Consider the following 27,374-nt stretch of genomic DNA (forward strand, 5'->3'; position numbering starts at 1 on the left):
GCCATCATATTCTTTGGAAGTTTGAATATCAAGTCAATGGCTCCTGTGGTGGGCTTGTTTCATAAGCTTAGGGTTCATCTACTAAATAATAATAATAATAATAATAATAATAATAATAATAATAATAATAATAATAATAATAATAATAATAATCTTTGAAAGCTTGAATTTCAAGTCAATGGCCACTCTGGTGGGCTTGTTTCATATGAATAGGGTTCCTCTCCTAAATAAATAATAATAATAATAATAATAATAATAATAATAATAATAATAATAATAATAATAATAATATTCTTTGGAAGTTTGAATTTCAAGTCAATGGCCCCTTTGGTGGGCTCACTCCACATGAACAGGCTTCAACTTCTGAATAATAATAATAATAATAATAATAATAATAATAATACCGACGCTACTGTGCGTTCTCTGACAAACCAGCCACGAGCGTTATCTCCCCTTATCTTATCATTTCACAGCGAAAGCCAGTTTCCCAATAGGTGTCTCAGTGTGGTGTATAACCCTTCACACATCATCAGTCATTCACCATTCACGCTGCAGTGACGAGGACTCGCTACAAAGACGACATTATTCATACGAAATCGAGAGATGATACTAATAGCGTCTGTGGTCCTGGTACTCCGTGTCGCCGTTGCTGTTACCGGCTTGTACACACATGCCCCGACCGGTAAGATACATAGTTTGATGCATAGTTGAATACTAAGTGGGACTATCGCCCCCTGTGCGGAGAAGGGCGTAAGGCTAGCAGCTTCATCCCAAAGACTAGTTACGTGTGAGAGGAATAAAGGTGGAAGAAACCACTTTCCTCAAATGAACGACTCACGAACACGATAATGTCAAGGTAAGCTTAGGTGTAATATGAATTCTTTCTTCTTCTGACAGAAGAAGAAGAAGAATAAGAAGAATATACTATATAGGCCGAAGACCAGGCGCTGGGACCTATGAGGTCTATATATATATATAATATATATATAAATATATATATATATATATATATATATATATATATATATATATATACATATATATATATATATATATATATATATATATATATATATATATATATATATGTGTGTGTGTGTGTGTGTGTGCGTGTGTGTGCACCATTCTGTAGAGAAAGTGCAGACGGACAGACAAAGCCAACTCAATCGTTTTCTTTTACAGAAAACTAAAAAATATTAAACATTTTCAACTCGGAAAACACACAATGTGAAAAGAATTGAAAAACTGATGTGCCACAAAAAGCCCTCGGGTTAACTAGTGAACGATTCAAAACAAATAACAATTAACCTTGAAATGTTATTCAATTAAGGATTCTTATTACCCTAAACTCCAAACCTCAGAACTTTATTCGGAGACCAATGACATAAGCTTTTGTATAATAACGTAATTTTAAATAATAGTTCATCCCATACAATAGCATCTTGAAAGTCGAAAGTCTATAAAGATCGATGAACACAAAAGCAGATGTCAAATTCCAAAACGTGTAGGTTGATAACAAGACGCAGGCGATAGCGACCGTTGATGGTGACAGGTAGGACGGCGGGGACAATGCTTATGGTGGCGTGCTCGACAATGGGTGACCAATTTTATGGTGACTTGCTGGGTAAAGAGGACAATATTTACGATGCCACGTTGGACACTGGTGACCAAGTTTATGGTGGGTTGTTGGATGAAATGGACATTGTTTATGGTGGCATACTGGAAAAAGAGGGCAGTGTTTATGGTGCTACAATGGACAATGGGTGACCAATTTTATGCTGGCTTGTTGGATGAAAAGGATAAGGTTTATGGTGGCATTTTGGACAATGAGGGCAATGTTTATGGTGGCGTAGACAATGGTGACAAATTTTATGGTGGCTTGTTGGATGAAAAGGACACTGTTTATAGTGGCATGTTGAACAGTCAGAGGGGAAAGTGTTTATGGTGGCATGTTGAATGGACAGTGGGAAAGTGTTTATGGTGGTTTGTTGGAAGAAGAGGTCAGTCATTATGGTGACCTGTTGGAAGAAGAGGTCAGTCATTATGGCGGCCTGTTGGAAGAAGAGGTCAGTCATGGTGGCCTGCTGGAAGGTCATTGGCCTGTTGGAAGAAGAGGGCCTGTTGGAAGAAGTCAGTCATTATGGCGGCCTGTTGGAAGAAGGTCAGTCATGGCGGCCTGTTGGAAGAAGAGGTCAAGAGGTCAGTCATTATGGTGGCCTGTTGGAAGAAGAGGTCAGTCATTCTGGCAGTCATTGTTGTGGCCTGTTGGAAGAAGAGGTCAGTCATTATGGCGGCCTGTTGTTGGAAGAAGAGGTCAGTCATTATGGCGGCCTGTTGGAAGAGGTCAGTCATTATGGTGGCCTGTTGGAAGAAGAGGTCAGTCATTATGGCGTCCTGTTGGCGGCCTGCTGGAAGAAGAGGTCAGTCATTATGGCGGCCTGTTGGAAGAAGAGGTCATTGTTGTGGCCTGGTGGCCTGTTGGAAGAAGAGGTCAGTCATTGTTGAGGCTCTGGCCTGGAAGAAGAGTCACTGTTGTCTGGAAGAAGAGTCATTATGGTGGCCTGTTGGCCTGTTGGAAGAAGAGGTCAGTCATTATGGTGGGCCTGTTTATTGTGGCCTGTTGGAAGAAGAGGTCAGTCATTGTTGTGGCCTGCTGGAAGAAGAAGAGGCCAGTCATTATGGTGGGTGGCCTGTTGGAAGAAGAGGTCAGTCATTGTTGTGGCCTGTTGGAAGAAGAATTGTGGCCTGTTGGAAGAAGAGGTCAGTCATTATGGCGGCCTGTTGGAAGAAGAGGTCAGTCATTATGGTGGCCTGTTGGAAGAAGAGGTCAGTCATTATGGCGGCCTGTTGGAAGAAGAGGTCAGTCATTATGGTGGCCTGTTGGAAAAAGAGGTCAGTCATTATGGCGGCCTGTTGGAAGAGGTCAGTCATTATGGGTGGCCTGTTGGAAGAAGAGGTCAGTCATTATGGTGGCCTGTTGGAAGAAGAGTCAGTCATTATGGCGTCCTGTTGGAAGAAGAGGTCAGTCATTATGGCGGCCTGTTGGAAGAAGAGGTCAGTCATTATGGTGGCCTGTTGGAAGAAGAGGTCAGTCATTGTTGTGGCCTGCTGGAAGAAGAGGTCAGTCATTGTTGTGGCCTGCTGGAAGAAGAGGTCAGTCATTATTGTGGCCTGTTGGAAGAAGAGGTCAGTCATTATTGTGGCCTGTTGGAAGAAGAGGTCAGTCACTGTTGTGGCCTGCTGGAAGAAGAGGTCAGTCATTATGGTGGCCTGTTGGAAGAAGAGGTCAGTCATTGTTGTGGCCTGTTGGAAGAAGAGGTCAGTCATTATGGTGGCCTGTTGGAAGAAGAGGTGTTGGAAGAAGAGGTCATTATGGTGGCCTGTTGGAAGAAGAGGTCAGTCATTGTTGTGGCCTGCTGGGAAGAAGTTGAAGAAGAGGTCAGTCATTGTTGTGGCCTGCTGGAAGAAGAGGTCAGTCATTATTGTGGCCTGTTGGAAGAAGAGGTCAGTCATTATGGTGGCCTGTTGGAAGAAGAGGTCAGTCATTATGGTGGCCTGTTGGAAGAAGAGGTCAGTCATTGTTGTGGCCTGTTGGAAGAAGAGGTCAGTCATTATTGTGGCCTGTTGGAAGAAGAGGTCAGTCATTATTGTGGCCTGTTGGAAGAAGAGGTCAGTCTGCTGGAAGAAGAGGTTGGAAGAAGAGGTCAGTCATTGTTGTGGCCTGCTGGAAGAAGAGGTCAGTCATTATGGTGGCCTGTTGGAAGAAGAGGTCAGTCATTATGGCGGCCTGTTGGAAGAAGAGGTCAGTCATTATGGCGGCCTGTTGGAAGAAGAGGTCAGTCATTATGGTGGCCTGTTGGAAGAAGAGGTCAGTCATTGTTGTGGCCTGCTGGAAGAAGAGGTCAGTCATTATTATGGCCTGTTGGAAGAAGAGGTCAGTCATTATGGTGGCCTGTTGGAAGAAGAGGTCAGTCATTATGGCGGCCTGTTGGAAGAAGAGGTCAGTCATTATGGCGGCCTGTTGGAAGAAGAGGTCAGTCATTATGGCGGCCTGTTGGAAGAGGTCAGTCATTATGGTGGCCTGTTGGAAGAAGAGGTCAGTCATTATGGCGGCCTGTTGGAAGAAGAGGTCAGTCATTATGGTGGCCTGTTGGAAGAAGAGGTCAGTCATTATGGCGGCCTGTTGGAAGAAGAGGTCAGTCATTGTTGTGGCCTGCTGGAAGAAGAGGTCAGTCATTGTTGTGGCCTGCTGGAAGAAGAGGTCAGTCATTATAGTGGCCTGTTGGAAGAAGAGGTCAGTCATTATTGTGGCCTGTTGGAAGAAGAGGTCAGTCATTGTTGTGGCCTGCTGGAAGAAGAGGTCAGTCATTATGGTGGCCTGTTGGAAGAAGAGGTCAGTCATTGTTGTGGCCTGTTAGAAGAAGAGGTCAGTCATTATGGTGGCCTGTTGGAAGAAGAGGTCAGTCATTATGGTGGCCTGTTGGAAGAAGAGGTCAGTCATTATGGCGGCCTGTTGGAAGAAGAGGTCAGTCATTATCGCGGCCTGTTGGAAGAAGAGGTCAGTCATTATGGTGGCCTGTTGGAAGAGGTCAGTCATTATGGTGGCCTGTTGGAAGAAGAGGTCAGTCATTATGGCGGCCTGTTGGAAGAAGAGGTCAGTCATTATGGCGTCCTGTTGGAAGAAGAGGTCAGTCATTATGGTGGCCTGTTGGAAGAAGAGGTCAGTCATTGTTGTGGCCTGCTGGAAGAAGAGGTCAGTGGTGGCCTGTTGTTGTGGCCTGCTGGAAGAAGAGGTCAGTCATTATTGTGGCCTGTTGGTCAAGAAGAGGTCAGTCATTATTGTGGCCTGTTGGAAGAAGAGGTCAGTCATTTGTTGTTGGAAGAAGAGGCCTGCTGGAAGAAGAGGTAAGTCATTATGGTGGCCTGTTGGAAGAAGAGGTCAGTCATTGTTGTGGCCTGTTGGAAGAAGAGGTCAGTCATTATGGTGGCCTGTTGGAAGAAGAGGTCAGTCATTATGGTGGCCTGTTGGAAGAAGAGGTCAGTCATTGTTGTGGCCTGCTGGAAGAAGAGGTCATTGTTGTGGCCTGCTCCAGGTCAGTCATTGTTGTGGCCTGCTGGAAGAAGAGGTCAGGTCATTATTGTGGCCTGTTGGGAAGAAGAGGTCAGGTCATTATGGTGGCCTGTTGGAAGAAGAGGTCAGTCATTATGGTGGCCTGTTGGAAGAAGAGGTCAGTCATTGTTGTGGCCTGCTGGAAGAAGAGGTCAGTCATTGTTCAGGGTCATTCATTATGTGGCCTGTTGGAAGAAGAGGTCATGGTGGCCTGTCATTATTGTGGCCTGTTGGAAGAAGAGGTCAGTCATTGTTGTGGCCTGCTGGGAAGAAGAGGTCAGTCATTATGGTGGCCTGTTGGAAGAAGAGGTCAGTCATTATGGCGGCCTGTTGGAAGAGTCAGTGGCCTGTTGGAATAAGAGGTCAGTCATTATGGCGGCCTGTTGGAAGAAGAGGTCAGTCATTATGGTGGCTCTTGGAAGAAGAGGTCAGGTGGTGGCCTCTTGGTGGCATTGTGGCCTGTTGGAAGAAGAGGTCAGTCATTATGGTTATTGTGGCCTGTTGGAAGAAGAGGTCATTGTCATTATTGGTGGCCTGTTGGAAGAAGAGGTCAGTCATTATGGTGGCCTGTTGGAAGAAGAGGTCAGTCATTATTGTGGCCTGTTGGAAGAAGAGGTCAGTCATTATGGTGGCCTGTTGGAAGAAGAGGTCAGGTCAGTCATTATGGTGGCCTGTTGGAAGAAGAGGTCATTATGGTGGCCTGTTGGAAGAAGAGGTCAGTCATTATGGCGGCCTGTTGGAAGAAGAGGTCAGTCATTGTCATTATGGTGGCCTGGTGGCCTGTTGGAAGAAGAGGTCAGTCATTATGGTGGCCTGTTGGAAGAAGAGGTCAGTCATTATTGTGGCCTGTTGGAAGAAGAGGTCAGTCATTATGGTGGCCTGTTGGAAGAAGAGGTCAGTCATTATTGTGGCCTGTTGGAAGAAGAGGTCAGTCATTATGGTGGTCTGTTGGAAGAAGATGTCAGTTTTCATGGTGGCCTGTTAGAAGAAGAGGTCAGTCATTATGGTGGCCTGTTGGAAGAAGAGGTCAAAGTTTAAAGTGGCTTGTTGCACGAAGAAGATAATGTGTATGGTGGCAAGCTGGACAATGGGGACAATGTTTATGGTGAGATGTCGGACAAGGTCAATATTCATGGTGACATGCTGGATGATGAGGGCAATAATTATGCTGGCATGCTGGACGAACAGAACAACGTCCACCACGCATCATTGGGTTGAGGACCATGGAGCAGAAACTTTAAAAAGCAATTTCTAAAACATTACTTGCAGTAATGAAGGGAAGACGCCCATGTTCATTATGGCAAATGAGATTCAAATGTTACAGTAGTGATCTATATCATGAATCCCCCAATTTGGCTAACCCATAACAACTACGGTCCATACACTACCATAATGGTCCTTTGCGCAGACAAGGCCTAAAATTAGCTAAACAACTTATACGGGTTTACAATAAAAAGCACATTAATAGCACAAATATGAGTCAACAGATAAACAAACAAATAAAATATGGTCCAACTGAACTGCATCCCCAACCTGGGCAAGGAAAACTTTAGATAAAAGAGACAGACTAGAAGTATTAAATCTCCCTATTCTGAAGACTGGTGGAAAGATTACAATGAATGTCAGTCAGACAAATAAGTCTGAAGCAATGAATTAAACTTGGTTCTCACCTGTCCCCTTGTGGGATGTTATCCATTCTGGTTTTGGATGTAAAGAATAAAAATGTATGTGCATACAGGCAATCACTTATACAAGAAAAAAAATTACCCCAGCAGCGAACATGAGTACATGTAGATATATAAATCCAAGTTTATGTTATCTACATATGCATGCACGCAGTCTCATAAAATAACACCTGACTTCTGAAAAACAAAATATTTGGTACTAAAATTTATTACAGAATGCCCTTAGCCATCAAAAATATTTATCTCAAAGTGTATTAAAGCTTAATGCTTTATCCAGAACATCGTAGGTACAGAATAACGCAAATGACATTGCCATAATGAGTGACTACCTATTCTGACAAACATTAGCAAGAAAGATTCTAAATAATGAGTTTTATCAAAATACTGACATATATGGCATAACCTCTACTGGTTCCTCGTTTAACAAAGGCTTTACTAATTATTGCTCTCTTTTTAGGATGTGACATCGTTATTCTTGGAAAGCCAGATGACGAACACTGGTCCAGTACCCACGCATTCCAGGATGCCATTGAAGCGACAGTACAGACCAGAGATCGCGACTGGAAAGAGTTTCGCCTCGTCTTCGAGTCTGAAGACGAACAACCTACAGGTTACCTCCAGATGAGGAAAAGGGGTAATGCTACTGACATAACCTTACGCAATTGGGCCTCGAGTGAATCGAGCTCTCAGCGCGAAGAGCTACAGACACCAGCACAGGCCGAAAACCTGTTTGTTCGATGGACAACTATCGCTCTGCGACGTTCAAACAACACCTTGCATGTTACAGTGGGCAAGACCATTGAAAAGACCTTCACGGTCAACACAGAGCCATTCAAGTTCGTCTACGCTTACGTGCCCGCACATCAGTACATCCGCGTTGGATTCGGGTGCAAAAGAGGTAATTCAAAACATTTTCTTAGGCCCAGAAAAGCAACTCTTGAGTGTTAATACAGACAAATGGGTTTGGTTACCTAGGGAAGGGGTGATCAACAAAAATATACTATTTAAACCATAGTCAAATACAACATCACCTCCACTGTGACTTCCACCACAAAAGTCTAATGACCACCAGATATAAAATTCACTACTAAAGTAAACAGGGTCATATCAAATTCTTCAGAGAGAGTAAGTGGTCACCAAATTCTGTAGGTTTTGTAATTGCACATGAAAGAATTGGGTGGATAATGTCAAAGTGGCCTATTAACTACTGGAGCCAGTAGTGACAACAGTGATAGCATGGATGGAGTGGTTAATCACAGTATGCAAAGCATGATTAAATAAGTAACAGTTCCAAAGGAATGGATGAATTGAGTGATTGCTCCTCAGTATAGATGAAAAGGTAATATAGGTAGGTGTCTGTAGTCATTACTGGGGCATGGTATTACTTAGCAAACATGAGAAGGTGTATGGCAAAATTAAATTGAAAATACAGGACGTATTACATGATTAGTGATGAAAGTAAGAGGATGCCAGGATCAAGTGGGTATTATGAAACAGCTGCGTGACAGATCTGAGAGTCAAGTGAAAAGCTGTATATGCATTACACTGACCTAGAAAAGTCTTATGCCAACATAATGGACAGAGATGCTACATCAAAGGTACTGAAAATGAACTGGCAAGAAAATGACTGACTGGGTGCAAAAGTCAGTCCAAGAAAAGGGTGTCTCAAGTCTCCTAGGCTGTTTATTAGCTTTATGGATGGAAAGATGAACATATGGATTAGAGGAGTATGCAAAACTTTGTAGAATAAGAAGACGGATTGCGAAAGGAGTAAGGAAGGGGGTGAAGTTCGAAGACACAGAGATGATTGAAGATAGCAAAGAGAAACTGCGAGATGCGATATAGGGGTGGTGAGGATGCATGGTGTGGAGGTAATTTGAAGTGATGGGATATAACGTTTTATCACTACAATCAAAGTGCCAGTTAGAAAGTGCAGAAGGTAGAGTGACTTGTAAGAAGTACAAATTGGACTGATACAAGGGTGCATTGTTTCCAAAGCTGTTCCCCGGAAGCGTTGATGCAAAAATTAAGAAAGGACAAGTTATATGGATGCAAAGTTGTAAGATAAGGAGGTTATGAATGAAGCGTGGAGTGATTCATATCTGCTGATGATGCAATTATTTGGTGATGGTAAACTGAAGCTGCAGAGGCCCATGAAAAGATTTCAAAGGCTTTGATGATTGAAAGTAGAGAAAGTTCAAAATGAATACTAGCACTAATATGGTCACCAGATTTACTGGAAGTTTTTCAGTCAGCAAGGAAGAACAGAGGTGGTTGTTTCATAGAGTTATTTAAGATGATACTAGACTGAAGAATGAGGTGGATACCAGTGTAAGAGAAGCAAGGAAGGTAGCAGTATTTCTGCAGAAGGTTTGGATGGAAGGACAGAAGCCTAAATTCTTTTTGTCACGGTAACGGAGTGTGTACAGCAGAAAATGCTGGCCTATATTTTTTTCACAACATACACCTTTTTTCTCCCTTAGTGAAGGTGGCGTCAGATAGTATTATCATTCCTGTTTCAGCCTATTATTTATGTGATGAGCTTGCTAGCCCCACGCCATGCTCATAAATGTTCAGAGGGCTCATGTGTTGAAGGCATCTGATTTTTCTAAGTGGTCACCCATCCCAGCATGTGTGTGTGTGTGTGTGTGTGTGTGTGGATACATACAACTATACAGTGAACCCCGCGTATTCACAGGGATGTGTACCACAGCCCCTGCGAATAGCTAAAATCCGCAAATACTTAAAACCCCTCTAAAAACACTTAGAACTGCCCCTTCTGATAGTTTAAACACAAGGAAAAAACCTGTAAAAATGCTTATACCTGAGTATTTTAAAAAGTTTTATCACAAAAAGTGCATTTATTCATGAAAATTATATGGAAATACAGTAATTAGTGAACATTTCTCAGTGAATAATACAGTGAAAGGGCGAATTTTCCGCAAATAATGGGTAGATATGTTCCACAAAGAAACCCGCAAGTGCGTGAGTCCGCAAATCGTGAGAACGCGAATATGGGGGGTTTACTGTACATACATATATATCTGTATGTATGTATACTCACTATATAAAATGCATGAAAGTTCTTATTATAAATAGACTTATTCAATTAAGTAAGTAGCCTACTTTAACGTTCTTGTAGTAAATTTCAAACATAAGCAAAACTAAAATTAGAAAAAAAAATTAATTAAACTTTAACATCTGGTATGCAACTAGACAAGAGCTATGAAAAAATCTCCATAACTATAGAGAGTGTCACAGTTCTGACATCAAACAAGAAATATCAGCAATTGAATAAGAAAACTGAAGCACAGGTTAAAGATGTAGCACAAGAAATCCATAAACTGCAGTAAGAGATAGTCAAGTCCAAGTAATTGCATGGTAAGGTCGTAAATATGGACAGAATTCTTATGAGAAGTAAAATAGTCGCTGAAGACCAATGCTACCTCACTTCTCACTGACATAACCCAATGCTCTAGGCTTACACAGTACCCTATCGTATGATTAATGAGTTTTTTATTCAATACAAACAAATGAAAAATGAAATTTCAAAATACACATATGAAAAACCTTCCAGACAATCAACACGCAAAGACTGCATGTGAATAATGAAACAATTAGACCATACATATAATCTCTTAGCATATGCCAATTCTGAGTCAGGCTTGACCCACTCTTTCTTCACAGGAGGGACGAGCATCCACAATGACCCACCTCCACCAGAGACAGTGACTTCCGATGATCTCTCAGCATTACTGCCACCTTCGACAACAGAAGCAGAAGCAGGGATAACGTCAGGGGCAGTGACAATCATTATACTTTTCCTGTTAGTGGTAGCTGCAGCAAGTACAGGATGTTACTTCTGGAGGAAGAAGAAACGTTTACACACCAAAAGTAGTGCTAAAGATACACAAGAAGATGGTATAGATGGTGAAAACCAAGTTCTTGTGTCTGAAAATTCTCAAAATTTAAAGACACCGCCAGACCCGGATACTAAATGCCAAGAAGTACAGGAAGATATTGATAAGACAACACCAGACTCGAATTTACCTACTGAATGCCAAGAACTAAAGGAAGATACTGAGACCCATATCACCAAAGAAGAGACCAATGATACGTCTAAGGAAGACACAAACCCTGAATGTATTTCTGAGGGCTTGAACGAGAATCAAGAGCCACAAACTTCAAACAACACTGTCCAAGCAGTCAGTGATTCCCAACGGCAAGATCTTGAGAGCCAAATCTTACCAAAACAAACCCCTACACCAAAATTGGAAGGGAACTGTAAAAATAAATTTGTGGCCTCAATTCCCAAGGAAACGCCAGTGAGTACTGCACAAGTACTAGACCATACTATTGATACTCCTACATTAAAATTGGAAGAGAACTGTCAAAATAACTTTGTGAACTCAATTCCTGAGGAAATGCCAGTGAGTACTGCACAAGTACTAGACCATACTACTGATACTCATTTATTAAAATTGGAAGAGAAATGTCAAAATAACTTTGTGAGCTCAATTCCTGAGGAAACGCCAGTGAGTACTGAACAAACACAAGACTGTACTAGCGATGCTTTAGTTGATGATGTAACAGATGCTTTAGATTTATTAAAAATTTAGGATGAAGGTACAGAAGATAATCATAAAGCTGGAAAAGATCTAAGAAAAAATGTTGAAGGTTGTCTGGGGAACAGCCAAGATCCTCAACATGAGAGCACCTCCACAAATAGCGCAAACAATTCAGGGCAGTCTACAAAACGACCATCCAGAGAACACTGGCAGTGACTGTGGAGAGACGGCAGTCCATGAGGAGCCAATAACACGTACACTTATTAGAAATATGGGTGAAACTGAAGGTACAGTCCCAACTAGTTGACAAGTAATACAGAACACCACTAACACTCCAGATACAGAAGAGGCTTCTCCAGAAGAGGATTACGATGACTTGTAACATTTAGCAAGAGGAGAACAATTCTCAAGAATTCAACTGAGGAACCAAGAGACCAAAGTTCGGAATACAAGTTAGATCATTTGTAAATTACGATGTGATTCCATTACTTGACAAAAAAAATTCAAGGTATAATGGAGAACAGAATAACTTCAGTAACAAAAGAAAAGTTATTGTAAACTTGTAATTCTGCAAACTTAGCATGATCATAATAGCCATGACCAAGCTAAAATTCAACTGAAAGGAACAACGTTTTGCAAAACGGATATACAGGTTGTGCTACCTGAAGTTGAAACAACAAAATCCTCAATGGGAATTTACAACAAGACCAGAGTAAGAATGATGGAGCAGAGCACTGCAATGTTCTACTTCGTTAAAAAGCAGCGTTTGCAGAAAAATGTCTGAATAAGAGGACCAATGATTTGGGTCCTTCTACAGACAGCATAACATTAAAACAACATCATGTACACAATAACACCCACAGGATACAACGCCTATTACACAGAAAACTCTTGATGGGATTTCTGATTTTACTAAATACCAAGAACTAAAGGAGGATACCGAGACCTAAATAACTGATGAAAACACTAATGTTAAGTCAGAGGAAGACACAAACCTTGAATGTATTCCTGGGGGCTTGAACCGGATTAAGGTACCACCCTTGAAATTTTGTGGCAACGATATAAAATTGGAAATGTTCTTCTATAACTCTCTCGAGGAATTTCCTGTACAACCCTAACTACCTGCAGATGCATCAGAGTGATTTACAGTGTCTCAACTTTCTCTCATGAAAAATACTGACAGACATGATGACAACTGCTTTCCAAACGATTTATTTATAAAATCATGGGACGTTGCTGCCGTTACTTTGCTGTACATAATGACTTCATTTGTTGTAATCAACTTTATTTAATAAAAAAAAATTACCACAACTGCAGACATCAATGACACCTGTTATCAACTGTTTTTACAGATAAGAGCCGAATGTCTGAAATTATAATTGTCTTTCTTGAGGGAAGAACAACAGGAAAACTCAAGAATTTTACACTTTAAACATGAGGCTGAATGAGTATCCTACCGTGGAACTGTTCATCTCTTGTACTGCAAACATTTTTATGTCCTTTATGAAATCATAATTTTATTAGAACCAAAATGAAGAAAATTTCTCATACAAATCTAAGATGTAAGTGAACCTGCAGCTAAATGACAAGTTCAAAATATAAAGGATCATATCTCCCATTTCTGTGGAATTCAAGTTCTTCAACAGCTTCTCTTCCAGAGATGTTTGAGGCTAAAATTGAAGAACAAGACTTTTTTGAGCATTAGCTTAAGAGATTTCTTAAGGAATGATTACTCCAGCTAAAGGATATATTATTATTATCAATACTTATACTGAAGACTCATTCATAAAGAATACCCTAACTATAAAAGAAACACCACGCACAAAATTTATTCACTATTCAGACAGTGTCATTTACCTCAACAGAAACACTCAAAGGACAACCCATTACACTAAAATATTTAATACTAAGAGTTGTATCCTAATTTTGTATATCTTTCACAACATTTGCACTTTTTCCTAATGTGAATTCAGCTCTCGAGAATGCTGCATTTTGAAACATCATAACCCCAATAAGATTTCACATAATGGTCAGGATCATTATCCCAATACCAGGCCTGAAGTCCTATAGCGACCTTTCTGGAGATATCCTGTGTTTCCCAGAGTCAGACCCTTCAGCTAGCCACAAATATTACCAAGCAAGTTTCTTAACTGTTAAGAAATGTACTTTCCTCAGCAAAATTCTACACTCTACAAAGTTAACCTGCCCTTTTTGAACTCACACTCATGTAAATCGAACAGTCACTGCGGCTACTAAAAATACGAGAATACCTGGAGAGTGATTTGGTTCAACAACATATATATATATATATATATATATATATATATATATATATATATATATATATATATATATATATATTGTTACGTGTGAGGGTCTTGGTTGATCATGTATTATTCAATTTATGTAATTTTTACGGCCCTGCAAACCAAGATTACACGTAACCTGCCACTTGAAGCCAAAGTTAACCTCAAAGACAGACGTTAATTAGCCAAAGGTCGCCAGTTAAGGGTTATTAACCTTAACAAAGAATATTTGAGATGAATTTGATTTTAAACGCAACGGTTCTTCCAAACATTCGGACGCGAGGCATACGAAGCATCGAGATTCAACCTGATTTTGCTTACCTAAATCCTAGGTATTTTACTGGAATAACGGGGGTTGAAGCTAACAATATAATAATGAGGCTTAATCTAGACTTCGTAAACACATATACAGTAAGTGGGGATGAAGGAGAACCAAAGAAATGCGAAATACAGAAAAAGATAAAAGAATGGGCGAAGTTTTGAACAAAAGCGACTTTACCTTAGGGACGAACGCAGCGCACCACCACCGCCAGGGGTCTTCGCAATTGCTTCTTCACTTCACTAATAGGATAATAGACAAAGAAAAGGAGAAGAGGCCCCGTCGGATATGTGGTCTCTCCGAATGCTCCAGTCTCTCTGAAGTTCCCTGACCGGCCTAGGTCAAAAACAGTGTCCACGTTCTTGTTAAAAAACATTCGCCAAGAGACAGGTAGGAAGGAAAAAGGGACCTTAGGACCACCTATTCTTAAGGCTGATAGGAAATTTTCCTATAGGGTAAAAAGGCCTAACTTACCTATCCCGTTCTCCAACGGACGTTAAGGTTTGAACTGAAGACAGCACCTATATAGACAACGTCTTTTCCCGGTCTCAGTCAGGCTGATATTTTTACAATCAAAAGTTACGAGGGCGAACAGCTGTAATATTTGTAATATATATATATATATATATATATATATATATATATATATATATATATATATATATATATATATATATATATACTGTATATATATATATATACATACATATATATATATATATAAATTTATATATATACATATATATACAGTAGATATATATATAATATATACATATAATCTTCTTCTTCGTTTTAACGTGCTTTTATACATATATATATAAATATTATCATATATATAAAATATATATACTATATACATACATTCCATGTGGAATAAAAAAAATAAATTATAGTACCTAAGAAAAACCGATATAAAGCTTCAACCTCCGTAGGCCTAATTTATTTTTCCAAGAATAATTCTTAGGGCGATATGGGTCGAAACCTTGACGACTGCAATCACATACCTTCTACTACTACCATGAACCAGCGTAAAAACAACATTTCAACCTTTAAAATACATCAAGAAGTACACAGCAGACGTCAATTTGTGTGAACTTCACCGACACAAAATGGAATGGAATGGAATACAGAATTTAGGCCAAAGGCCAAGCGATGGCACCTGTGAGGTCATTCAGCGCTGAAAGAGAAACTGAAAGTTTAACAGGAGGAAAACCTCGCAGTTGCGCTATGAAACAACTGATAGCAGAGGCTGGAAAGTAAAAAGGAAGAGAGAGAGAGAGAGAGAGGGAAAGAGCATATGAACGGAGGTACAGTAAAAGGAATGAAAGGGTTTGCAGCTAGGGACCTAAGGAAGAGACGCTGCAAAGAACCTTAAGTAATGAATCGGGTCCAGGCACCGCACCCCCAACCAAAAACCCCCCTTCCCCCAGAGATAAGAAAACACCAAACGAGGCGGGGTATCGTAAATATGATTTTGAGGTATAAAAATGCCCAGAAGCTTTATCGGGGACCGATAAAAAAAGGACTCGCCTTATCTTCCCCCCCCCCTCCCCGGTAATACCCGGCGCGGTTCGAGTACATGCGATGTACCTTCAGTAGTCGCTTTTACCAACTGTGTACCACTGGACCAATTCCTCTTCACGATGACGAAGACGCGTATGGTGACGATGATGGTGGCGATGGCGGTCACCATACTGCTTTCTGGGGTTGTAGGAGGTCAAGAACCGACGGGTGAGTTGTAATTATAACAGTTGTTTGTTGTGAGGGATGAGGAAGGGGGGGGGGGAGGAGACGTCACTGGTATAATGACGGAATGGAATACGAAATTTAAGCCAAAGGCCAAGCGCTGGGACCTTTGAGGCCATTCATACCAGAAACGGAAACTGGCAATAGGAAGGTTTGAAAGGAGTAAGACCTCTCAGTTGGACTGTGAAACAATTATTAGAAAAGAGTGAAAGGTGAGATGAAAGAAAGAGCATATAAACGGAGGTATAGTAAAATGAACGAAAGGGGTTGCAGCTACAGGCCGAAGGAACGCCGCGAAGAACCTTATGCAACGCCTACAATGCACCGCATGACGTCCACCCTTCGGGTGTACTGAAAGGTTAGGCTACAAATGATCACTGTTCAATGGTCGGACATGTTTTCTGACTTGTTGAATCGATATAGCGGAACATAATTTCAGAATTCAAATTTTTGTAAACCTGTCAAAGACTCTTTGAAGCTAATGAATGATGTCGAAATAACATCACTGAGAACATCTGACTGGCAGGAAAAAAAAAAAACTTGGACCGCTGTAAACCAATTCTTGACTGTAAATAATGAACAATTGACTTTTGTAACACCTAATCCAGAGTGATTTTAAATATTATTATTATTATTATTATTATTATTATTATTATTATTATTATTATTATTATTATTACTTGGAAGATAAAACCCCTTTTCATATGGAAAACAAGCCTACAGGGACCACTGACATAAAATTCAAGCTTCCAGAGAATATGGTGTTCATTTGAAATGAGTTACAGAAGATGCGGCTGGAAAACAAATACAGAATTTGAGTGATAACTACAGCTGAATGATTTCATTATGCAGCCTAATTATATATATATATAATATATATATATATATATATATATATATATATATATGTGTGTGTAGAATCTACTGGTCACTTTTACCAGACACATATGTAATTCTAATAGCCACAATGCCCTTTTAACTTCTCGAATTCTTCGCGCATTTTTGGATGTGCTTGTAACTACGAAGCCGTACATCCAGACGCAAGATATTGAAGACTGATTGCCGGTCGCGGGACACGAACCCGCGTCGCCTTAACCACAAGGAGGTCACGTTGCCGACCTGACCCGGCGACCTGACCACGTGGTCAGGTCGGCAACGTGACCTCCTTGTGGTTAAGGCGACGCGGGTTCGTGTCCCGCGACCGGCAATCACAGTTTTCAATTTCTTGCGTCTGGATGTACGGCTTCGTAGTTATACACATCCAAAAAGCGCGAAGAATTGAGAAGTTAAGAGTGGGCATTGTGGCTATTAAAATTACATATATATATATATATATATATATATATATATATATATATATATATATATATATATATATATATATATATATATATATATACACAGTATATATAAAACAACACATATTAACATCATCATCATTTCATTCTAAGACGTTTTCTTGACAAGGTAAATTTTAAGCTCCAAACTATCACTCATACTGTGACAAAATGTTAGGAAGTGTAAAAAAACCAACTTCCAAACTTCTAAAATAGCATATGAAGAGGGGGGGAGGGAAATACTGATGATGAACTCACCCTGCACACGAAAGCTTTTGAAAATTAGAACTTCATAAGCATGGATGATGTACCTATAAAGAGAGAGAGAGAGAGAGAGAGAGAGAGAGAGAGAGACCCAACGATTATAAGCATGGATGATGTACCTATAAGAGAGAGAGAGAGAGAGAGAGAGAGAGAGAGAGAGAGAGAGAGACTCAACAACCATAAGCATGGATGATGTACCTATAAAAAGGAGAGAGAGAGAGAGAGAGAGAGAGAAGAGAGAGAGAGAGAGAGAGAGAGAGAGAGAGAGAGAGCATGGACAATGTACCTATAAAAAAAGAGAGAGAGAGAGAGAGAGAGAGAGAGAGAGAGAGAGAACGACTCATATCCTCTGTTGCAACGACAGTGTGACTTGCATTAGCTCAAGCAATCTGGCGTCGCAAAAGCTACGGTTATCGGCGTAGCTAAGGGTGTACACAGAAACAACACAATTTCCTTCATCTTTTATGCCTTCTTTGTTTCACGAAAAACAACATAACAATCTGTTTAAGCCGGTAAATTATTCCATCGTTGAGAAAACAACTTCCTTGAAAAAAAAATTTGGTAAGAGTAACACGATAACTTATCTTCTCACTTATCTTCTTATCGGTGGTTTTCATCTCTCGTTTGCTCTCACCACACCGACCACCAACGATATCTCACCCTAATCTTAAACAAATAATAATAATAATAATAATAATAATAATAATAATAATAATAATAATAATAATAATAATAATTTAATCTAACATTGTCCTTGCTCTAATTGAAGAACTGCCGTCTGCAAAAATATAAACAAGTTTATACATCTTCTGAATAATAATAATAATAATAATAATAATAATAATAATGATGATGATGATAATGATGATGATAATAATAATAATCTAATGCGACATTGTCCTTGCTCTAACGAACTGCAGAACTGCCGTCTGCAAAAATATAAACAAGTTCATACATCTTTTGAATAATAATAATAATAATAATAATAATAATAATAATAATAATAATAATTTAATGCAACATTGTCCTTGCTCTAACGAACTGCAGAACTGCCGTCTGCAAAAATATAAACAAGTTTATACATCTTCTGAATAATAATAATAATAATAATAATAATAATAATAATAATAATAATAATAATAATAATATATATAATAATAATTTAATGCAACATTGTCCTTGCTCTAACGAATTGCAGACCTGCCGTCTGCAAAAATATAAACAAGTTCATACATCCAAAAGCAAACTGCTAGACATCTTCCTTTCACAGGCTGTCAGATCCACACACTCAACGGCACGTCCTCTGGAGAATCCTGGACACCCTCCGTCGAGATCAAATCTCGGGTGACCTTGGCCTTGAAGAGCCCGGCAGGTGACCCCTGGCAGGAAATCGACGTGGAGTTCGAGTCCCAGACGGGAGCGAACGTTGGGACTCTGCAGCTCTTGCGGGAAGGAGGTTCAAGCGTGACCTTCACCCTCAGCAGTTGGCCGACGACTGTCCACAGCGACAGGCAGAAGACCGTCAGCCACAAATCTCAAGGGGCACTCAACAACCTCCTCCAGCTGCAGGACTGGGTGTACGTCAACGTGTCTGCTGGAGAAAGCGTGAGGGTCGCCCTCAAGGATTCCAGCGTCGTTTTCAAGAAGCTGAACGCACGAGCGTTCAAGAAGCTGTACGTCAGAGTGCCCGACGGACAGGACTTGCAGGTGGCGTTCAACTGCGGTAAAGGTAGGAGGGGCCTGCGGGTCTTTTAAGAGTAATTCAGATAATTCCAGTTTAGCCACAAATTTGATGGTTTATAACTCTTAAAAAAATCTCATCTTCAAACTCTGATAGGTATCGTATTCTGATTTCGTGGGATTTCACTCCATTTCTTTTCACTGAGTATTACAACCTTGACAAGCTAAGTCTAAATTAAGGGATCTGCCTTTTTCGGAGCCAGATATCTCAATTGGTCCAAAAAAAAAAATTGGCCCCAAAATCTATTACTAATTCTTCATAGGTGACATTTTTTTTCAATTATTTTTGTGCAAAAAAAAAACTAAATTCTTAAGAAACTATACACGCTACTAAACAAAGTACTCCACACTATCTCATTTCTTACAGTCCCAAAAACCACGTGAATAATAGAAGAACACATTAGAACGTTAGGAACCAAAGTCCCCTCCACTAGAGGTAGACCTTCTGTGCTTTGAAAAGTGTTATCGGAGGAGGAGGAGGAGGAAAAATAGTCACTGGGTCATGCTATGAAAATTTTCTTTTTACCCTAGTAAAAATCACTTATCTATAACAAGTACTTATCTCCATTTTTTAAAACGATGTTCGACATCCCGACCAGGACAAATAATGTGCAAGTGAAACTACTTTTATTTAAAGAGAAATGATACAAAATCATTCAACATGCGTCGTAAATGCAATGGCCCGATTGGCGCAGGCTACAGTGGCATAAACAAAGAAACAATCACACTACTGAATGATACTTCATTCGAAGAAAAACAAACAAAGGGAAATAAACAAACAAATGGAAATAAGACTTCAACGGCTGGGAGTAGATCCTCCAATACCAAGGTGACTGAAATTGGAATATAAAATTTTAGGTCGAAGGCCTAGCGTTGGGACCTATGAGGTCATTCAGCGCTGAGAATAATGTTGAAACAACTGTTAGGACAGGGTTGAGGAAAGGGAGAAAGAGAATACGAACGGAGGTATGATAAAATGGGTGAAAGGGGTTGCAGCTAGGGGCCAATTTTCATATTATTCATACATACATACATATGTATATATATTTCTATAATAGAATTTTTATTTTTCCCTATTTTTTATATTTCTCGTTTATGTCATTATCTAAATCTTCAATATTATTATTTTGCCCTAATTTTTCATGGGGGGGGGGGCACGTGCCCAGGTGCCACACCCCCCTGGATCCGCTAGTGCCCCTATGGGGATAACAAGTCATGTGGAGGCTAATGACAAGTACGAAAGATTGGTTTTAAACTTCATTCTTACTCAGATTCTCATTTCACCTGCTTTTCCCATTCCTGATGAAAACCAAAAACAGAATTGTAACCACTGGTCGTAACATCCAGTTTTCACTCCGTTCCTTCGCGTACGTCATTCCTCGAAAAAAGTTTTTAAACTGAGATTTCTGTTTATTTGTTGAGGAAAGAAATACGATGAACGGTGAGAAATTACCCTAAATATGACATAAAAATACTTCATTATATAAACGCTGCTGTTTTCAATGTCATTTACAGGTAACCAAATTATTCACAAGGCAACCACAGTAGAACCTATGAGGTCATTCAGCGCTCAAAGGGAAATTAAGAGTAGAAGGTTTGAAAGGTGTAACAGGAGGAAAACCTTGCAAGTTGCACTATGAATTAATTGTTAGGAGAGGGTTGAAAGTAAGATGGAAGGAGGAGAATATGAAAGGAGGTACGGTAAAAGGAATGAAAGGGGTTGCAGCTTGGGGCTGAAAGGACGCTGCGAAGAACCTTAAGTAGTACCTACTGTCCATGGCTGGAGGTGCACTGACGTCACTATCCCCCTACGGGAATGAAAACGAAGAGATAGTCAGCTTCATCTTCAAAACAATACGAACAAAATATGAACAGAATGGAATGGAATATACAGTTTAGGCCAAGGGCCAAGCACTGGGACCTATGAGGTCATTCAGCGCTGGAAAGGAAATTAAGAGCAGAAAGGTCTGAAAGGTGTAACAGGAGGAAAACTTCGCAGTTGCACCGAAATCATTTTTAGGAGAAGGCGGACAGCACGAAGAAAGACAGAGAATATGAACAGAGGTACAGTAAAAGGAATGAAAGAAGTTGTAGCTAGGGGCCGATGACACGCTGCAAAGAACCTTTAGTAAGCCCTACAGTGCATCTCACTGAAGGAAATAACCCCCTTCAAACGAATTTCTTAGAAGTGGTTGACTATCAAGTGTCACGGGGGTATGACAAAGAGAGAGAGAGAGAGAGAGAGAGAGAGAGAGAGAGAGAGAGAGAGAGAGAGAGAGAGAGAGAGAGTTCGTGAAAACAACTGAAAAGAGAGGGAGAGAGAAAGAGAGTCAGTAAGTTCGTGAACACAACTAAAATGAGATAGAATTCATGAACACAACGAGAGAGAGAGAGAGAGAGAGAGAGAGAGAGAGAGAGAGAGAGAGACTGTCAGTAGTATTGGGAAATACAGAAAGAGGAGATCACTTATTAGAAAAAGAAAATTAATTAACTAATTAATAAAAAAAAAATGTAAGTTATTAAAATCCAGGGAGAATTGTATTAGGGTAGTAATGCATTGCATCTTCGCTTGAACTTGGGAAGTTCCAAGCGAACGAAATCCCCAAGGAGGCCGTTTCACAGTCTAACGGTGTAAGGAATAAAGGGTCCCAGGAACTACTGATTATATGCAAAAAACAAACTAACATATAAAACTTCGTTAACAAACATTAATCATTTCACTAAGGACATTAACTTCATTAAAAGAGAAACACCACCTCATAAATGAGGACACATTTCCATTAAGAATAATGCCAGTGTTTTGTTTATTTGAAATCACCATTCACAGACAAGCAGTCAGTGCTTCAATCCCATTTGACTAACACTGATTTCCTGAAAAAATGTGATAAGGATGACAGATTGATATAATTGTAATATTGTGTGGGACCTTCTCTGGTGGATTCTGATCACGTCAACAGATAAACAGCTGATAGGGTGACGGGCGGTGTTGCCAAAGCTATGGCCAATGAATTTTCAGCGCTCGCGTGCTGTTCGGGTAAGATTTGCACAAACATACGACAGATAAAATATTAATGTCAACACGCTAGATAATTTCAGCGTAAATATACATGACTGAAAAACTTAATAAGGGTTAGAAGAGTGTATTTTACGATTATTATTCTTCATCATTCATACGCAATCTGAAAGATTACCGGGATATTCGTCATGGACTAACCTACATAGATAAGCAACGGAGAGCACTGTTGAATCTCTCTCTCTCTCTCTCTCTCTCTCTCTCTCCAAAGAATCAGCTGGGCGATCCTACTATCAAAAGGCAGTACTCGCATGCCACATAAAAGCTAAGGTGATTTACTGGGTTGTCATAACACTACGTCTACAACACAAAGAAGTATAATAAAATTACGACTGCTATTACGTACAAAAATAAAAAAAAAAATTTTAACCCTGATGACCAGAATTTCGAATGCTCCCAGCTATATAACGTTTAATTTAGACATCTCAACTATATTACATGCACAAAAATGGAGATATTTTTTAAATAATAATAATAATAATAATAATAATAATAATAAACGAACATTTCTAAGAGCATTCTAACTCATGAAATGTTGAAGACACCATTATGTTTCTTACGAAGGTAACTAGAAAATCCCAATGAACTTCTAAAAAAAAAAATGGCCGAAGAATCGAGTTTTCTGTACATCGCATAATCAAGACCACCGAAAATAGATCTTTCAGTGGTCTCGGTAAAATGCTGTATGAACCGCGGCACATGAAACTTTAACCGCTGCCCGGTGGTGGCCTACCCTCTATCGTTGCCAGAAGCACGATTATGGCTAACTTTAGCCTTAAATAAAATAAAAACTACTGAGGCCAGAGGGCTGCAATTTGGTATGTTTGATGATTGGAGGGTGGATGATCAACATACCAATTTGCAGCCCTCTAGCCTCAGTAATTTTTAAGATCTGAGGGCGGACAGAAAAAGTGCGGACAGAAAAAAGTGCGGACAGAATAATAATAATAATAATAATCTTTGGAAGCTTGAATTTCAAGTCAATGACACCTGTAGGGCTTGTTCCACGTGAATAGGGTTCATCTTCTGAATAATAATAATAATAATAATAATAATAATAATAATAATAATAATAATAATAATAATAATAATAATAATAATAATAATAAACAAACACTTGACAGAAACACCACGAAATGACAAGTCGAAACGAGCAGAGAAGCCCCATCCGAATATAAAAGGTTAAAAAATAAACAAATTAAAACTGTTCTGTTTTCACAGCAGCCCCTGCATTACCAAAGGATTCTAGAATGTCAGTCATGGTGCCCCTGGAACCCCGGACGGATGACGGTAGAACAAGTCCAATTATCATTGTAGGAGTGTTATTGCTGGTGGGGGTAATAGCAGTGGGAAACGTCCAGTGGCTGAGGAATAAGAGGAGAAGCAATAAGGATGACGCCAGTGCTGCGGCCAGACTAAATTAACATATAACTTTCAAGGCTACAGTCGAACCAGAAATTCCCCCAATGCTATGACCTAAGACATGATTAATGTGTTATCGTGCTTAATGTCAAACAGAAAGCATCACTGACACCTGGATCAGATAAGACTTATAATATCAACGCTAATGATATGATCAGTGTTTTACCAAGGGTACGATCAACCACCAAACTTCAGCAACAACAGACCAGAAATGATCAGTGTTTTACCAAGACTACGATCAACCACCAAACTTCAGCAACAACAGACCAGATATGATCAGTGTTTTACCAAGACTACGATCAACCACCAAACTTCAGCAACAACAGACCAGATATAATCAGTATTTTACCAAGGCTACGATCAACCACCAAACTTCAGCAACAACAGACCAGATATAATCAGTATTTTACCAAGGCTACGATCAACCACCAAACTTCAGCAACAACAGACCAGATATAATCAGTATTTTACCAAGGCTACGATCAACAGCCAAACTTCAGCAACAACAGACCAGAAATGATCAGTGTTTTACCAAGACTACGATCAACCACCAAACTTCAGCAACAACAGACCAGATATGATCAGTGTTTTACCAAGGATACGATCAACCACCAAACTTCAGCAACAACAGACCAGATATAATCAGTATTTTACCAAGGCTACGATCAACCACCGAACTTCAGCAACAACAGACCAGATATAATCAGTATTTTACCAAGGCTACGATCAACAGCCAAACTTCAGCAACAACAAACCAGAAATGATCAGTATGTTACCAAGGCTACGATCAACAACCAAACTTCAGCAACAACAGGACCGGAAATGATCAAGATGTCATATGTTCTACAATCAATCACAAGACATGACCGCACAGGATTAATATACTGCCAAGGCTTCGGTTAAACCCAAAACATCATCAATACGAAGACCAGACTAATTAACGTTATCATGACTACGGTCAAATACAAAACTTCATCAACGACACGGCCACTTATGTGTTCTGAAGACTTCGTTCAAAATCTTAAAGAGGACCTTTCATATTCCACACTCAAATCATATCTTAAGTGTCCAACAAATCCTTTTGTTTGAAAACCCTATCCGAAGCTGAGCAAACTTCCAAACAGGATTCTGCTTCACCTGGGGATTGTCTTCACACAAAACAATCAAAATGTACACCCAGGGAATAAATTAAAATCTGTACCGGGACCTCCAAAAATAGACACCACATGATTACAGAAAGGGATGAAACCTCACCTGCCTAAATAGAATATGAAAATCACTCTAAAACAAGGAGAGAGGATTTTTTTCAAACAAACGTCTTCCCTGCCTCATGTTTTAATAAAAAAAAATGACTAATGCTGGTTTCAGTATTCCAACTACTTTTCAAAACAATCAGTATTACTGTATAGCTTACAGGGATGAATATTTGGCTCAAATCAATTTTGGTGTGCATCTCAAATTTTCAATCAATCTACACAAGTATGCAAAAAGTTGAATAAACGTGTGTGTGTGTGTGTGTGTGTGTGTGTGTGTGTGTGTGTGTGTGTGTGTGAGAGAGAGAGAGAGAGAGAGAGAGAGAGAGAGAGAGAGAGAGAGAGAGAGAGAGAGAGAGAGAGAGAGAGACTGATTATGGCTACTAAAGCTGGCGTGACATCTACTTTTGTAGGTTATTGAGAGAGAGAGAGAGAGAGAGAGAGAGAGAGATTCCATCTACCTAATGAATCACGTTAATCAATCAGATCTCTAGATAACAAAGGTACTCAATCATGCTAAGATCACACCTTACTAAAATACGACTGCTAAATACACTAAATTCTCAATATCTATCTAAACAAGACTCTAAGGAGTGGTCTTTAAATAAAAAATAAAACAAAGATAAGCAAGGAGGAAATAACAAAAAAATGTGCTGTCTAACGGAAAGTAACATTCAGGGGACCCTCTCAACACTTTGTACAACCGACCCATTGGAAGTCGCCAGTCCAACTGGCAATTAAAACCCAACATCGATGATATATAGGGGACAAATGACCTTCTGACCAATCATAATTATCACGGTTTATCGATTAGCCTGCCCCAAATCTCTTGAGTTATATCATAGTGTTGAAAGAGTTGTGGAGATGGAGATTTTACTTTAAGGTATTCTGAGACTTGTGTACTCAAACATTTTTTATTTATTTACTTTGTGCATCTATGAACTTATTAAGTTTCAATATCATTTTGATATATAGGTTAATAGTTGAATTAATGTAACGTAAATATCCACTGTGTTCACATGCATATTAATACTGTGTGTAGAAACTATTTTTCTATCACATCTTACTAATCACACTTATAATTATACTTCTATTTTATAAGTGCTTTTTTATCAATGCAAATATTATCTTGTACTGTTTTCTGATAACCTAAAGATTCCATTAATCTATGTTTCAGTTTAAGAAGCTAAACTAAAACATCCGCTGTAATGTTGATTCCCTTCTTTACAAAATGAAAACGGTGACCATTATTCCATTTTAGCAGAAAACAAACTTTTGCCACTTTTATCATTCACCACATACATGAACAATAAGTTTCCCAGATACATAAACATGTAAAATTCCTCCCAGATATATACATACATATATATATATATATATATATATATATATATATATATATATATATATATATATATATATATATATATATATATATATATATATATATATATATATATATATATATATTGCAGGAATTTTTATATACCAAATATATATAAGTATGTGTATATGTGTATATTTATATGTATGTATACATACGCATGTATGTATAATACATACATACACATACCACATACATATATATAAAATATATGAGATAGATATATAAAAATTCCTGCAAAATAAAGTACCTCTCAGTAAGTATGAAAAGCATTCCTTCCACACATAACAATAAAACAAAATGTTCGTCAGATGTTAAAATAAAACAAATGCAACTTTCAACCCCGTGAACTAACGGCGTCGACTTTCTTCCAGCCCAACGCGTAGCACAGACTGCCGGAACGGTGGCTCCTGAGCCGGAGAAATCGAACACGAAGGTCACCATCGTGGCTCTCGTCCTGCTGGGCTTGTTAATCGGCGTCGCCATCTTCTGGTGCACCGGCAGGAAGAAGAGGAACGCCGAGGTCAAGAAGTTGGAAGAACAGGCGGAGGAGGAGGGCGAAGGAGAAGACCAGGCCCTGAGCAGAAGGTGTCAGGAGTGCGGAGACCCCATCGAGAACGAAGAGGCGGTTTCGGGGGCGGCGCCCTGCGAGGAAACGGAGGAAGAGTGGGAGATGATTACGAGGGGCGACAGCGACCGATGCCGGGAATGCGGTGACGTCATCGACGGAAACGAGAGGGAGCCCCGGGAGAAGGAAGGGGCTCCCTTGCCTGAGGAAGAGTGCGTCTGCTCCACCGAGGAAGTGGAGAAGTAAAAACTCAAAAAGTATTAACTGCTTCCATTGTCAACAGACAAGTTTGGCCTGAATTCAAGATCAACAAAGCCTAAGAAAACTTAGAGAATTGAAATTAAGTTCATCAAAAACATTTAAATGTAACTCCTGACTAAGAACTTAGAGGAAGCCTAAATTTTTTTTATAAAGAAAATAAACGAAAAGTGAGACAAAAAATTCTGACTTGTCAAAAAGTTTCAGAATCAAAATTAAGTTTACAAAAAACATTGAAGTGTAACTCGTGACTACAAACATATAGGAAAACTAACACTTTTTTAATAGAAACTAAACGAAAAGCGAAACAAAAAAGCTAATTATAAATTTAGAAAATAAAT

General features: G+C 39.5%; 2 protein-coding genes across 6 annotated transcripts in view; one reads left to right on the forward strand and one right to left on the reverse strand.

The window, feature by feature from the left end:
- The window catches only part of LOC136825784 (excitatory amino acid transporter 3-like), a 525,422-nt gene that overhangs the window by 474,624 nt on the left and 23,424 nt on the right, over nt 1-27,374 (reverse strand). The gene's annotated exons all lie outside the window — the stretch shown is intronic.
- The window catches only part of LOC136825778 (uncharacterized), a 27,041-nt gene continuing 141 nt past the window's right edge, over nt 475-27,374 (forward strand). Inside the window, exons 1-4 of one of the 4 annotated variants that reach the window (XM_067082639.1) lie at nt 502-682; nt 7,253-7,693; nt 18,606-19,064; nt 26,582-27,374. The exon at nt 26,582-27,374 is cut by the window's right edge and continues 141 nt beyond it. In XM_067082639.1, the coding sequence (XP_066938740.1) occupies nt 604-682; nt 7,253-7,693; nt 18,606-19,064; nt 26,582-27,021 (1,419 nt within the window). In that variant the 5' untranslated portion in view covers nt 502-603 and the 3' untranslated portion in view covers nt 27,022-27,374. Of the gene's footprint in view, nt 683-7,252; nt 7,694-10,482; nt 12,675-15,574; nt 15,720-18,605; nt 19,065-23,369; nt 24,924-26,581 lie in introns of those variants that run through there. The other 3 variants (XM_067082640.1, XM_067082638.1, XR_010849455.1) reach the window with 3 other exon arrangements.

The sequence above is a fragment of the Macrobrachium rosenbergii genome, chromosome 39, assembly GCF_040412425.1.
Source record: "Macrobrachium rosenbergii isolate ZJJX-2024 chromosome 39, ASM4041242v1, whole genome shotgun sequence".
In the NCBI taxonomy this organism is placed as follows: domain Eukaryota; kingdom Metazoa; phylum Arthropoda; class Malacostraca; order Decapoda; family Palaemonidae; genus Macrobrachium; species Macrobrachium rosenbergii.